The sequence below is a fragment of the Eubalaena glacialis genome, chromosome 4 (genome assembly GCF_028564815.1).
Source record: "Eubalaena glacialis isolate mEubGla1 chromosome 4, mEubGla1.1.hap2.+ XY, whole genome shotgun sequence".
Classification (NCBI taxonomy): domain Eukaryota; kingdom Metazoa; phylum Chordata; class Mammalia; order Artiodactyla; family Balaenidae; genus Eubalaena; species Eubalaena glacialis.
In genome coordinates, this window is record NC_083719.1 from 58,031,186 (window position 1) to 58,047,374 (window position 16,189).

The 16,189-nt window shown below is 38.0% G+C and overlaps 1 protein-coding gene across 8 annotated transcripts in view; it reads left to right on the forward strand.

The window, feature by feature from the left end:
- ARHGEF28 (Rho guanine nucleotide exchange factor 28) overlaps positions 1–16,189 on the forward strand; it is a 305,032-nt gene that overhangs the window by 203,481 nt on the left and 85,362 nt on the right. For all 8 annotated transcript variants that reach the window (XM_061189357.1, XM_061189352.1, XM_061189354.1 and 5 more), the window contains 4 exons: positions 972–1,083; positions 4,722–4,764; positions 9,472–9,595; positions 9,933–10,065. In XM_061189357.1, coding sequence (XP_061045340.1) covers positions 972–1,083; positions 4,722–4,764; positions 9,472–9,595; positions 9,933–10,065 — 412 coding nt within the window. The remainder of the gene's footprint in view (positions 1–971; positions 1,084–4,721; positions 4,765–9,471; positions 9,596–9,932; positions 10,066–16,189) is intronic.

Genomic DNA, 16,189 nt, shown 5'->3' on the forward strand with positions numbered 1-16,189 from the left:
CTTGTGAAAAGGACAGTTGCTGATGGCTTAAGTTTAGTAACACATTTTGCACCGCTTTCTTTCACCTGTAACCTTAAGTGGTATCTTAAAAATGGATGCGGGTGGGCATCAATCCTAAGGCCACTAGGCCTCTGTTGGATGGGATTTGGGTGCCATAAATGGCTTTAGTGGCATTCTATTGTGTATTCATTTAAATTTTCTAGAACATGTAAGAAAAGTATTTTTTAAATTATCTATCCATCTTGCATTTTTCATATATGTTGCCAATATAATAATAGAAATAATAGGTATTTGGGAAAACAGGAAAAAAATAGCAGGTCATTTAAAAGAAATAAAGTTGAACATATATAAATAAGTGATAATTCAAGCAAAATCCCAGGAAGTGCTGGATGGAAGGTCTGTTGAAAGATGAGCACAGACTAGAAGCATTTGTGTAATGACCTGATGCGTTCTTTCCTGGAGGCTGCAGCTAACATTGCAAACTTAAATAGCCATTAGGAACTTTTAAAAACTTGTAATTTTAGGTGACTGTTCCTCTACCTTCTAATAATTATGTATAGTGATCTCAGTTAATATGGAATTTTGCTTAAATGCCACAGTTTAAAGTAACAAAAATAAGTGACAACTCAGGTTAAAAAAAAAAAGTCAAACTCGTTGAATACGCAGAGAAAGTCATGTGACTTGATTTTTCACTTTTAACCAACATGGTTGGAATGTCATGATTGTATCCTAAAGTATATAGGAAATATAGAAACTATTCCCAAAAGCTCAAGTTTACTAAAGCATTAAAAAGACAATAACATTTTAAAGTTGTGAGAGGCAAACAGAAACAAATCATTAATAATATTACCTCAGAAATGTTCAAGTTGAATCCTTTTTTTAAAGGTTCTGATTTAGTAACATTGATGATGAACACATACTTTCAAGTCTTCCATAGAATTTTTTTTAAACTTCGTTATGATTTCTTTTAGGAATCATTGTTTTCTGGAGTCCGCTCACGTTCTTATTCCTGCTCATCACCCAAAATTTCTTTAGGAAAAACTCGATTGATCCGTGACTTTACAGTGTGCAATTCAGCTGAAGGTAAGCATTAGTTACCATTTGGCTGTGAAAGCATTCTTTTCTAGAGTGGATTTTCAGTTAGTAAAAGTGCATAAAGTATATAAGAGCAGCAGGCAAGTATTTTCAATTTCATTTTCACTATTGATTTTCCTAAGCTTAGCAAAATCCTTTTCTCATTGGATATCAGACAAGGTATAAATTTGATTTTGATGAAATCACAGATATGTACACACCTCTCTGTTGCCTTATTTTTTTTTAATAAAATGTTTTCCTCAAGGACAGTGTAAACTATGATTTATTCTAGGTTCTTTATTGTGAGGGCTTTAGAGAATTTTATTTAAGGAAATTATAAAAGTTACTTTTGTCCTACATATAAATTGCTGAAATAATCCAATTCCTCGCAGTTGCAAAAGCATTGCAAAATGGATTGTCTTCATTTCTTTATTTAACAAGGGACTTTAGAAAGTTAAAATAACAGAACATACTTGAAACACAAGTAAATATATCTCAAACATTTTTTTGTGGCCAATGTAAGCAATCAGAAATACAACTTTTATACAATAAAATTTTAATTGAAATATAGTATACCTACAGAAAGGGGTGCATATTACAAGCATATAGCTTGATGAATTTTCAAAAGTGAATTGAGATCAATAAATAGAACAATTGTGGCAACTCAGAGCTGCCCTTGTAGCCCTTCTTAGCCGCTACCCCAATTTTCAACTTAATTCTGGAATGTAATTATTTAACACTTTCTGTGTACCATGTTATGTAATAATTACATTTAAAGCTGTATTTGGAAGTATTAATGTCAATCTGTAATATATAGCATTATAACAAATTTTTTTCAATGTATTAGATACTGCCTTTTTTTGTCTATTATCCTTAAGAGCCTTAGAAGACTCAGAAAGTGAGAGATGTGCTTAAGTATTCTCAATTTCCCAGCATAGAATATTTAAAATAGGATTTATTTTACTCCTTCTTTTCCTTTCCTTTTTTCTTACTCTTGCTTTGTTACATTGCCATTCTTTTGCATCCTTATGCCATGTGGAACAACAGTGAAAGCATAATCTTTGTGCTTGGACCTGCCATCCTAAAACAATGTCTCATGTATGGAGATGTTCAATCAATATTTGTTGAATGAATGTAGCAGACAAAATACATAAAATACAAAAGAAGTGCTACAAGGCATTTTTTTTCCTTTTTCTTTCTGGGATGTCTTTTTGGAGAAAGAGAAAACAGGACTGATAATAAATGTCAGTTTTGATTTTTAGAATGGGAAGATGGAGAGAAAGGACCAAGAGAAAGAAAGGAGACAACTACCTTGAGGGGACAGGAGTAGAAGAGGATTGAATTTGCCCTGGATGTTTTTTCAATACCATAAGTCTTCCTAGGGTCTCCAGGTCTCCCTAACCTTAGTTTAGGTTGGGATTCCTTTTAATGGCAGCTTTGACACCTTTTCACTGATAGTCTTAGAGATGGTGAATTAACTTTGTACTGTAACTATTTGGAAAACACTTTTAAGTCTTCTGTGCAGTGTGCAAAATGGTGCCTTTGCCTTTATATCTGTAGTATCTCTGATTATTAAATTCCGACAGTTCTGATGTTTGAAATCTCAGACGACTGAGAGAAAAATGGATAGTTTATAAGGGGAAAGAGCCCTGATTTATGAATTCTTTAATGAATAAGGGAGGGTATTTTTGCTTTACATACATTCCTTAAATCTTCGCATTTGAATTAGAGAGAATAAAAAGCTGAAATCCATTCCTTTGTTTTTTCTGTGAATAAAAGCTTGTCTTTAGACAGTATGTTTAAAAATAGGGCTATGGAATGAAGTTTGACACTCTCCAGGAGGTAAGAATTACAAACAGGCAATTTAGGTTGAGGCTACACACTAAATGTACAAAAATTCCAATGGATATTCCTCTACGGTAGCAAACATTTGGATTGATATCATTTAGGTCAGTCAAAATCATAGGACTGTGAAGAATAAATTAGCTCTTAAGGAAGAAAAAATAATTTTAACTGAGTGTGTGTGATCAAAGCACAGGTGTGAAAGCTTGACTACTTCAAAGATGTATTCTAATGTGTCTTTGTTTAATCTGCTTAATCAGAGGTAAATTGACATTTGTGTTGTTATAAATCCTCTCTCAGTGAGTTTTGAATAGTTGTAAAATTTTTTTCTATTTGAACAGAGTCCAAGTCTTCCTTTCTCAGTGGAAAATTCCCATAAATGAGCTATTGATGTAATACAGATATACAGAGACAGGATAGTCTTTCAGTCCTTTTTATACTTATTTGTGATGTTCTCTCTTTCTTGTCACTTTCAGAGGGTTACTTACGATCATTTATCATGCTTTTGTTGTTGTTGTTTTTGGGGGGGCCAAGAGTACAATGGTGGCAGCTTTATTATTTAATGCTTTTTATATATAAAACAAAATCTAATCCTATATTTCCCTTGGGTACATCATGGATTTAGATAGAAAGGAATATTCTCCATGTTGAAATGATAATTACAGCATCACCAAGATGGACAAAAGTGCTCTACATTTAAAAATTTGAGGAGTGAAGTGAATGTACTTTTGAAAATTATTGTGCACTGATGGATGGAATCCTATTAGACTTTGTCCAGTTGTCTGAGTCTGATTCTGTTACTTTATTAGCTTGATTATTTTGGATATATGGCTTATTCTCCTGACACCTCAGTCTGTATACAGAAAGGATAATGATTTCTGCCCATGACTTAATTTGAAGTATATTTAATGGCAATAAAATAAAAGTCTTCGAATTCTTCAGAGTAGGTTTTCTGTTACCTACAAGATAGTCTTGGGTTCAACATTGATATTTCCACATTTCAGGAGATATGTATTCATTAGTTTTCCTCTGTATATATCTGGCCCATCTCCCTTTGCAACCTAGTTTTGCCTCTTCACTCCTCCGGATTGTAACGGTAAAGGATTTGTCCCTGCTCTGTAGATGGTGTGCTCCACAGTGGCCGTTCCCTCCTTCAGTCTCTCTCAGTGTCTAAATCAGTGTCTCTGCTCCATCCCTGTAGTAAGTACTCCGGTTTGGGAAACAATATGGCGCTAAGCTGCTTGCATGAGCCTGCCCCTTCTACCCCGCCACCCCAGTCCAATGAAGGAGGGGCTCTCCCTTTCTCATGAGCCACAAAGAACATCTCCGAACTGACTGCTCTGTAAAGGCATTACAGCTACATTAAAATGGACTCTTCCTTATGCTGGCCTTCAAGACTTTTCTTTTAAGCTTTGCTAAAAAGCCGCTAAGATATTTATTGATTCTGTACGTTGGGGAATTAGTGTTACGAATAAGGGATGAAGCTCTGGTGAGAAATATCCAGAAACATAGAACTGATTTTCTGCATTTCTGAAAATGTTTGCTGCCCCTTGCTGATGCTAACTTAGTTCACAAAATCATTAAATGTTTCCCTGTGTTGGCCTCCTCCCCATTCTCTCCAAATTAGGGAAAGTGATAAAAATATCCAGAGCAATGCCCTAGTTATATAAAATGACTTTTTTCATTATTTTCTAACTGGTGGTATGTGTAATGATAATGTACGGTTGAGTGTGTGCACTTCAGACTAACACACGACTGCTAGTTTGTCTGCCTTCGTTTTCATTTTATTGTTCTGTGTCTTGTAGAGCAAAGAGCTTACAGCTTACCGGAGCCACCAAGAGAAAAAAGGTATTTGAACCCTTCCAAATTTCCTGAGGGACTGCTTGATCCATCTTTGGAAATGTTTGCACATCATTTTTGATACCCGTTCAATAGTTTGTGAGAGGTTTCTGCCTAATGAGCCTGCCTGAATCCTTTGTACCCTTTGTGATCTGTATGGGTGTAGGTTTGCCAGCTGTTCCTTTCAGTCCCCAGATGAACAGGCCTCAGGATTGGGGACAGAGTAGTCTGGGGTTATTTTCAAAGCTAAACACTTCCAGTGTACAGCACCATGGGAAGCAGTGTGAGACCACCTGCTTTAGAAAGGTATCAGGTTCTCACTAGGTCTGTCCACTATGACAGGTCTGTTATTGTGGTAACAGACCCCTGGGGTCAGTTTTAGAAAGTGCCTAAACATCTCTGCTGCCTGTCGTTGTAGAGTATCACTTAGAAGTGTTAAGTGTGAAACAAAGAATAAGTGATGCAGAAAGTACTTTGAGCATTATTAGTTTTCTGATTAATATGAAGATTTGAAAGCTGTGTGCCTAAGCTGCTCTTTTCCCTAGAAGGTAAAACTGTCCTTAGAGTAAAGCTTGGGCAGCTGACTAGCAAGCAGGCTGGATTGCTGTGCTCTGTTGGTCTTGAGAAACTAACTGCTCGTGAATCACACTGTGAAATAGCCCTGGGGTTATGTCAGAAATGGCATAAATGCTTGGCTTTGAGAGACCATGGGAAAAGGAGGAAAATGGTTTTGATTTGGGTGCTATTAATGCTCAAACTCTGAAACCTTTACCTATATAGATCAAGAGGGATTATTTTGCTTTAAATCTTGGACTGAAAGTATGAAGAAGAAGGAAAAAAAAAAATCTTCTTTTGCTCATTCCTATTTTTTTTTTTGGAGACCAGAATAGAAATTCTGAAACGATAAAACAGAGGAAGACAAAGAATGCCCTTTAAGAATAAGCTGATGATGAAAGGACATCAGGACAATGATGATGGTGACAGCGGCAGCAGCAGTAACTGACCGTTGTTGGGTGTTTTTATGTGCCTGGCACTGTTTTAAGCTGCTTACGTTTATTACTTCATTTAAGCGATTTGTTGACTAATTCTGGAATTTGTTCATCATCCTGGTCATCGTTCTGGTTAGAAGTCTTATCCTTGCCATCTTTTTAACAATTGGAGAAGTAATAGACTGATTGTAAGGATTTTTTTTTTTTAAATAAATTTATTTATTTATTTATTTTTGGCTGTGTTGGGTCTTCGTTTCTGTGCGCAGGCTTTCTCTAGTTGCGGCGAGCGGGGGCTACTCTTCATCACGGTGCGCGGGCTTCTCATTGTCGTGGCCTCTCGTTGTGGAGCACAGGCTGTACACGCGCAGGCTCAGTAGTTGCGGCTCACGGGCTTAGTTGCTCCGCGGCATGTGGGATCTTCCCAGACCAGGGCTCGAACCCGTGTCCTCTGCATTGGCAGGCAGATTCTTAACCACTGCACCACCAGCGAAGCCCAGGATTTTTTTAAAATCAAAAATATTTTCTATTAGCAGAGGGATTTAAGACTGGAAGAGCCAATGTCAGAACTGGTTAAATATTAGCCTATAAAATGTGTTAACTTGGATGAGATGTATAGGGATGTATTGGATGGGATGAATATTTCTCTCATATTCCTCATTCTTGTTTTTTTTTTCCTGTTCTTGGGTCTGTCTTTGGTCTGCATCCCGAAAGCATCTGACTTTCTTAGTGATATCCCCTGGTGTATCTAGTAGAGTAGATATTCCATCTCCCCTACTATGTTCCTGATACCTTGTTGGATACACCAGTAAGGTCCCTGGCTAGACCTAATGCTTTGCTTTGGTCATGCTATAGACGTTTACTTGGGGGTTTGCCTTCTTTGGAATTCCCTTATTTATGTTGATCACTTCGTTTCTGGAAAAGAGTGCAGCCAGCTAAAAGGGGGGCTCACTCCAGACCTTGCAGGCTCATTCCTATAGGAGCAGGCACTTCATCTATCCCATCTTCTTAGGATTATATGGTACAACTCAGTTATTTTATTGCCACCATCTATCTTAAATCTGATACATCTGTTACCTTTTATTTTTTTAAAAAAATGAGCATCTGGCTGTTCAAAGTTGAAGTTTCACCTGTGTCAATTTTCAATTTGGATAGTTGGAGCTTTTTAAATACTTAGATGCCCAGTTCTTTTAAAAAATAGGTTATAGATATAATAGGTTAAGGATTAAGATATTGAGGCTATATCCATATTACTAAGATACTTAAAATATCTGTTTACCTATTGAAAAGGTAATGCCAAGAATCTCTGAAGAATGGGGCTTGTAAAACTTTATTGTGGGTAATTCCATTGGTCATCAAATTGATAATAGAGTTAGGCATTCTTGTTCTGGGATGTTGAAAGAGTTTAAATTTTTCCAGATTCTTATAAATTGAAAAGCTGTTTACATTCTGTTGTGAAATCAGTTGAGGATTTTTCCCTTCTGAGTTCTTCTCTAAAGTACCTAATTTTTACGTAAGTGAATGCCACATAGTTAAATTAGATTTGAAACATGGAATCAACCAACCTTCTACATCTGCCCAGAAGTTACACTGTGTTTCCCATTGTCATAATCTGAAAGTGGGTCATGTCTATGATATTCACGTGTCTACCAGGTTAGATGATTCACAGTTTTTAATATTTAGTGTTTCAGTTTTTTTGTTTGTTTGTTTTGTTTTGTTTACTTTGTCATCTCGGTTCTTATCAACCTTTGGAATTAAAGATTAAGTGGTACGATTTTATGTCTTTTTTTTTTTTTTATAAATTGCAGTGCATCTGTAGGTTTTAAATCAAAACTGTAACATTGTTCTTGATACAGTCTTCTGTAGCATAGGGAGTTGGGAGTAGAGTCTGGTAAACAGGAACTCATTTTCTTTCATTTGAGAGAGTGTAGTTGTGTTCCTGCTGGGAAGTAGGGGAGAGGGCTTCTTCACCTCAAAAATCACATTGACCTTATCATTCTTCAATTCTGAGATTTAGGTTTCCTTCCCATATTTTTCTTCTCTTAGACATTGGGTGGCCTTGGTGGGGTCCCAAAAAGTGTTCCAGAGAGGATTCTTTCTCAGCTGTCAAGTGTGCTTTTTTCCCCATTCCCGAAGTGAGCCTGTTGAATATTATTCCACGAGTTTTGCAAATTAGGATGCTTAAGACACAAGAGGTATGGAAATTTACAGATATATTAACCAGTGATTAATCTAAGGAGGTGGCTGTGGAAGTAGAAAGGAAATAAGAGGGTCTAAGTTTCTTGTGTTATTCTGAGTAGTGTAGGGCACTTTCACTTCTGTTTTCCATCTTTCCTTTCTCACTTTTTCAACTGTTTGCTCTCAGTAGCAAACCCAATTTCATGAACTGTGCAGGGTTCAAGTGGCAGGACACCCACTGTCCTGACTATACCTGCGTGACCAAGAGGTAGCTCTGAAGTAATTTATTATTTATGCTAAATGCATTCATTGAGGTTTGAACTCTCAATTATCTAATATAGAGGTCAAATAACTTAGTTTTGTTTAATATGTACCAGTTAAGTACTTATTATATTTAAGCGTGAGAAAGGGCCTTAGAAATAACTTAGTCTTTGATCAGATGAGAAAACCTGAAGTCCTAGAAGTTGTCTTTTAAGTCATTTTTGTAAAATGTAATCATATGTATTTTGGTGCATATCAATAGTATGATTGCTTTTGAAGGTATTTCCCAGAGATGAATGTATTAGCCACTAATGCTGACAAGTGAGAAGTTTGAGGGATAGGAGAGACATGGGTTATGAAATGTTCATTTTGGAAGTTGTCTACAGAAGTGTTATCTGGTTTGACATGATACTTTTGTTGGTCTTTAATATATTCACTCTTTCTTTCTCTCTTTGTAATAATATTAGAATACAAGACCATCAGAGAAAGTTCTAGGGGAAATATAAAAGTTCCAGGGAAATTTCCTCTTCATAGCTGGGACTTTTTTTTTCCCTAAAGAATGATTCTGTGGATTAGAGGAAAATCAGTGATGTTCAGTCTGTTCACAGGTGGGGTACAATTACCTCTAACTTGCCTCTTATTTTGGGGGAATTTCCACAATGTTCTCTCCTTTACAACTTAGAGAGTCTCAGATTGCAAATAGCCTGATTGAGTGGGAGAGATGGAACCATGAGGCAGACAGTCTGTTTCTCAGGCTGTATTGACAAAGGAAATGTGTGTCTGCTGAGTACTATCTCTGTTCCAAAAATAAATAAAATCCAGTCTGATGTCGTTGGTTATTTGGCTTCTATGTGCTAAGAAAATTCTATTAGCATAGTAAACAGGGAGATGAATGTTTTCAGAGTAAAATTATAAGTGTAAGATTTCCTTTATTTCTCTAATATTTTAATATGAAAATTTTAAAGTGTGCAGAAAAGCTGAAAGAATTATATATTAGAATACCTATTTCCACCACTTAGATTCTGTAAGTGTTAACATTGTGAGATAGTTGCTTTATCATACACTTATCCACCTATTCATCTATAAGATATATTTTTAATAGTTTCTATCCTTATCTTTAGAATAGCCATTAAAGCCTGAAAAATATATATGTGTAAAAATAATATCTACAAAATACATCTGTGTGTTTGTATGCACACACACATACATACACACACACATATGTATGACTGCTCTCTTTTGCTCCCTCTGGTAAGTTTTATAAGCTGTGATAACAGATTCTTTTTTGTAGAATTCAGGAAGAAGAATGGGATAAATACATCATACCTGCCAAATCAGAGTCTGAAAAATACAAAGTGAGCCGAACTTTCAGCTTCCTCATGAACAGGATGACCAGCCCTCGGAATAAATCTAAGGTAATTAAGGTTTTATGCCTATCGTCTATAAAGCGTAGATGCTCAGTTTCTGAGCAATTAGTATAGTTTCCACTTTCCCTTTAAAATCATTTACCTTAGGTTTTGTACACACATATTTGAAAAGCTCCATATTTCTTATGGGGTATTGTCCAAGTCATTGAAAATACTGAGACCACTTCATCCTGGGTGCTGTTACATTTTGGCATTATCATACTTCTTGATGTGTGGCCCTTCTGTCCTGATAGAACACGTAGAGACTTTGTATGACTTCTGTAAGCCGATTGGCTCTGAGCATTTCTCTTTTCTCCCCACTTTGCTGCTGCTGCCACATCTAAAGACAAAAGGCAAGGATGCCAAAGACAAAGAGAAACTGAGTCGACATCAGTTTGTCCCTGGAACATTCTCTGGGGCTCTGCAGTGTTCGGTTTGTGATAAAACGCTCCTGGGGAAAGAGTCGTTCCAGTGTTCCAGTAAGTTCTCGGGCCCCATGTGTGCTGTCTTCGTGCGTGCTTTGCCTCCCCAAACAGTAAGCTCCCTGAGAATAGTGCCAGTGCTAAGTGTGTTCATGTAGACTTTTGTTTTCATGTCTATGTGTGGTTTCATCAGCAAGCAATGACCCATGATGGTTGAGTCAGTATTTTGTGTCCACAAGCGATAGTCTCTCCTAGAACCCAGACGGTTATACCCCAGTGCCTTCTGATGTCTCCACTTGGATGTCTAAACAGCATCTCAAACGTTACAAGTCCCAAATGGAGCTCCGTTCTCCCCCTTCTGTGCCCACCTACAAGCTGACCCTCTCAGTTTAATGGCAGTTCCATCATTCCAGCCAAATGCTCGTGCCAAAAATCTTGGAGTATTTCTATATACCTCCCTTTCTCTCAGTCCCACACACTTCAGCATTCCTCTTGGCTCTGTCTTCAAAATATATATGGAAGTCAGCCTCTTCTCACCCCTGCCACTGTTATCACCCTGGTCTAAAGCCATCATTTCAGGAGCTTTGGAACTGGTCTCCTTGTGCTTTTTTACTGCAAAAAGCATAGTTCTCAAAATCTCAGTCCGAGCGAGTTTGTCAAGGCATTTGTCCTTGTGTTCCAGATCCTCCGATGGCTTCCTGTCATCCTGAGGATGGCCAGAGCCCTGACAGTGGCTGCAAGGCTCCCATGATCTCTCCTGTCATCCTCTCCTCCCACTCCTCTGCTTCAGTCCCTCTGGCATCTTTGCTGTTCTTCCAACACTCCGGGCGTCAGGCGTGCTCCTGCCATGGGGCCTTTCCTGCGGTCCACTCTGCCTGCAGTGCTCTCCCCTCAGTTAGCTGTGTGGTTTGCCCCCTCACCTCCTTCAGGTCTGCTTCAGATAACACCCCCCAGCCAGGCCTTTCTTGACCACCCTCTGCTTGGCTCATTTCCCCCCTTTTCCTCCTTTTAATCCCACTATAGCATTCAATGTCATCTAACTTACTCTCTGTTCTGTTTATCAATTTTATTATCTATCTCCTTCACCAGAATATAAACTCTACGAGGGATGGATTTTTGTCTGTTGATTTTGTTCTCTGCTATATCCACAGTGCCTAGAACAATGCTTTTGCATAGCAGGGGCTTAGTAAATATTTGTGGAGTGAAAGAATAATTCAGTGCAAAAGAATTCAGGCCCAGGCAGGTGAAATCCATTTCATGGTGTTTGTTGGTGGCCAGAATTAGGGGAACATTTGGGGGGTGGGATGGGAGTACAAAGGGAGGTGAAGAGCAGAGGAAGGTTATATGTAAAGTTCTTCATTAAATTCCTAGAAAATGATTAAATTAAATATTTAAATGTATCCATTCACACTGTCTTTAATGATGCCAGTTTCACTGCATGCTTGAACTTTGCTTTCCTTGGAGACTTGATTTCTTTCTTTTATGTGACCTGAGACAGCATCAAGCAAAAAAAATAATAATAATAATAGTAAGACTACTCTAAAAAATAAAGTCTACTAATTAAAAAACAAATAGCATCAAGCAGTTCAGCTGTGATTTAATTTGCTAAATCTTTAGAAGTTTGCCAAAAGTACTGTTTGTGGATTTTTAAAAAAATATTCATTTTATTCATTTATTTGGCTGTGCTGGGTCTCAGCCGCGGCACGCAGGATGTTTTAGTTGCGGCATGCGGGATCTTTTTAGTTGTGGAATGTGGGGTCTTTACTTGCGGCATGTGGGATCTCCAGTTGTGGCATGCGAACTCTCAGTTGTGGCGTGTGGGATCCAGCTCCCTGACCAGGGATGGAACCTGGGACCCCTGCCCTGGGAGCGTGGAGTCCCAGCCACTGGACCACCAGGGAAGTCCCTGTTCATGGGTTGTTAATGGCTTGCCCCCATGTCAGCAGTCAGTTTACGGGTTTGATGGCATATGTTTCATAGGTTGTGGCTCTTTTCTTGTTCATAGGGCTGGATCTCTTCAGCTGTACCCCCCAGCCACATCAATGACCTTTCTCTCCTCTCATTTTAAGACAAACTCCTCAAGTTGGGCAACCTCCACTCACTGCTCTGACGTCTATTCCTGCCACTTCTTCCTTAACCAGCTGATTTTGGCCTCTGTCCCCACTGCTTAACAGAAGTCCTGCTCTTGACCTGAGCATCTTTCCTCGTTGCTGTTCTCAGACTCACTGATCTCTCTCCTGTTTCCATGTTTATTGTCCCTTTGTGTAGGTAGATGTCCTTTTTTCCATGGCACACTACTCTTCTGTTTACCACCTGTATTGTCTCCTTTCTCCTAACTTTGAGTACCCTCCAAACTCAGTTCTTGGGCATTTGTTCTTTTCTCGGTATTGTTTCTAAGTATAGTCATCCAGTCTTTTGTTCTAATATACTGGACTTAAACCTGTTCTTCCCAGATTAACGTCTTTATTGCTCACTTTCTAATTCCATATTTCTAGTTGCCTAGAGAGGCTGAGCCCCCATGTAACTTGTGGCTATATTTGAGCATTATGGCAGAGCTACAGTATAAACCAAGACTGTCCCGGTCACACCCTGTCTGTGGGCATCAACACCCAAAGATCTTCTTGTCTCCCAGACCAACGTGTCTAAAACCGACCTTACAGTCCACACACAGAAGGCTGTTCTTGCTGTGTGGATGGTACCAGCTCGAACGTTGGGCATGTCGTCTCTTAGTTCCTCTTCCTCCTGGCACCCCAGTCCATGTGGTCCCTCTTTCATTTCCTTTCTCACTGTTCCTGCTCTGGTGGATTCTCATCACCACCTCTGGACTGCTGACAGCAAACTGTTCTAGTTTCCCCTCTCTCTAGGTATTTTCACTTACAATTGATTCTGGATACTTTCACCACCTTAATCTTAAGGAAGCACTGCTTCCATCCACACACATATGCTTGAGGACTTCTCTCTTTTTTGTTTACTGGACTAAGCCCAGGCTTCTCAGGTGTGCATTTGGTTCTACCTGCATCCTGCTGTCTAGTCCTACGGTTACTTCCCTGTTCAGCCTTGGTTTACAACCAGAGGCCTTGCCAGGCCTGTTGTCTTTTCTCCCACTGTGTATGTTTTCCTGCCTTTGTTCCTTCACTTAACGATAATCTCCTATCTCTCAGTTTTCCCTGCTCCTCTACTTCATCCAGATTTCTTGCCTCTTCTTGGGAGGTCTTCCTTGACCACTGTGGCCTGAGTTCCTGCACATCACACTTAGGATCTATTTATCCTATCCAGTTTAATACTGGGGTATGTACAGCCTCTTCTGATTTTAACTACTAGCATAGACTTTATGTTCTTGGAGGTCTATAATCACATAGTGGTTCTTTTGTGTCCCCTACAGCAGCTGTCGCAAAGCTGGGCCCTTAGACACTCATATGTAGTTAATGACTACTGAAAGCTTAGGGATCACTGAAAGGCAAATTCTTGCAGTACAGAATATGTTGGTTCATACTGAGTTGGTCAAGTGGGTTGTCATGAAAGTTATAGTGGAAGATGGAAATTGCTGAAAGTACATAGATTATATTTAGCTTTTAAAATGGTCATTAATTTTTTTAAAAAAGGCAGCGGAATTCATAGAAGATACAAGGTTTAAGGAGAAACAAAATTATCCAGACTTTTACCACCTAGAGAAAATTGCTATTCATATTTTTATGGAATCCCTCCTAATCACTAAAAACGTCAGCGTTGTATGCTAATGTCTCATTTGATGATGATATCAAATGTGTTTAATTGTTCCTTACTTATTGTGCATTTAAGTTTTTTCCAATTTTTTCACAACGTAAATAATGTTGCAAGGAACATTCTTTTCCACATATCACTGCCCACATCTTTGATCATTGCCTTAGATTAAATTCTAGAATCAGTTTGAATATACGTTTAATTTCTTCTTTAACCATAGTCTTTTAGAAGTTTTAAGATTTACAGTTTTGGGGGGAGGGGAGTATTGAGGGTTTAAACTTTGGTTATTAAGTTTTTTACATTGGGTAGGAGAATACAACGTTCAGACTGCCGTTACTGGTAAATAATACTACTTCATGGTGTATTTTTTAATTGTGAATATCAATATTTCTAATCTTAAAAACACAATATGATATAAAACAAATAATATAAATATTCAAAAGCTTGGTGTCTGTATTCTTCTTTATTAAAGCCTGAGTTGCTAATTTTCCACAAATATTGTATTTCTATAAAATTCTCCTTGTTTATAAATAGATTTCACTACCTATATTTTGATGTTACATTATTTGATGCACAGAAGTTTACTAATCACAGCTTCACTGCATATTTAACTTTTATAAACTTAAAACTACCCTAATGCGGTTAAATGCCGTTTATAAGAATTTTACTTTGTTTAAAATTAATATTCTTCTTGCTTTCCTTTTGTTTGTATTTCTCTTACCTATTGCTGTGTTTTTAATTTGAGGTGTGTGTCTTTAATTTAGCTATAGGTAATCTGTAATGTAACTGAGAGACCTTGTTTTATAATAAGGGTTTTTTCCTTATTTACATTTAATTTTACAACTGTCAACTATCTTTTATAGTTCTTTGCTGTTTTCCTTGATGTCTGGTTCAGCTATTTAGACCATGTGTTGTTGTCTTTTATCTTCTTCAGGGATTTGGCAAGATATGCTCTTTTAATACTTACCTAATAATAACTTGAAGGCTGTGTAAGGCTTATAATTGAATACTCTTATTTCCCTTATAGTTACCCTTTTTTCCCCCTTGCCTCTGTGAGTATACTGAATTCATTATTATTACTTTTATAATGTATGTTTAATCTTTCAGGAATAATTTTCTATTTCAACAATAATTTGATATTTGTATTCAGTTCTGTGTCTCTACTTAACAATAATTTTTTAGATGTGATTCTTTGGTTTCAGTGCTCACTTTTGCTCTTTTTTTTTTTTCCTTCAATAAAGCTGATCCATTCTGAACTCTTAATTTTGATTCTGCTTTTAATAGACAATAGGATTTCAGGTAATTTTTTTTCCAAGAAGGTTATTGGAGTAATCTGTTTTCTGAAATCTTGTGTATCTAAGGGTATATCTTTGCTTCTTTCACACAATAAAACCAATTTTATCTGGCTAAATAAATTCTTCAGTCAAACCTTTTCCCCTCAGGACTCTGCCAACACTGGTCCCTTATATCTGGGCATTTAATATTATAGTACAGTAGAAAATTCTGGGGCCTGCCTGTCCTCATTCCCTTGCTGGTAACCTGCTTTTTCTGCCTAGATGCTTGAGGACTTTTAATTTTTTGATCATAGGGATATTGTCAGACTGTGTCTATAGAATAGGTATAATTTAATGATTTTTTTCCTAGAAAACAGTAAGACCTTTTGATTTGCCTTTTTTTTTTTTTTTAATTAATTTATTTATTTTTAGCTGTGTTGGGTCTTCGTTTCTGTGCGACGGCTTTCTCTAGTTGCGGCGAGCGGGGGCCACTCTTCATCGCGGCGCGCGGGCCTCTCACTGTCGCGGCCTCTCTTGTTGCGGAGCACAGACTCCAGACGCACAGGCTCAGTAGTTGTGGCTCACGGGCCCAGTTGCTCCGCGGCATGTGGGATCTTCCCAGACCAGGGCCCGAACCCGTGTCCCCTGCACTGGCAGGCAGATTCTCAACCACTGCGCCACCAGGGAAGCCCTTTGGTTCTTTTTAAGCTTTCTAAAAGTTTTTGTCAGTTGTAGCTGTCAGTTGTTACTTCTGACCTCATTTTTCTGATTTCTTCCTTGGAGAAGTGTGATCTGTTATCTGTCATATTTGTATGACATCTTGTTTGATAATTATACACTTCTTTTTCTCCACATTCTGGAGGGACTCTTTCAAGTTTAATTTCATAGCACTGCTTTGATACTTTGTCACCTCGAATCTTCTCAATTTGGTTTAAATTCCGCTCTTGCTCTTTTTTCTTCCTTGTAGGACTTTCTCGTCTCACAAAGCTCCGTTTCCCTGTCATCCTGTTGGCCTATGGTCACATCCTATACTCCCTTCATGGCCTTTTGGTCCTATTTTATGTCTGTTTTGTGTCTCTTAGGGAGGACACATTTCAAATATCCAAATTTTTCTTCTCCATTTCTGGATCTCATAATATTCAGTGGCTCCCTCTTCCTGTGAGTTTTCAGTATAACTTTGTTCTTTG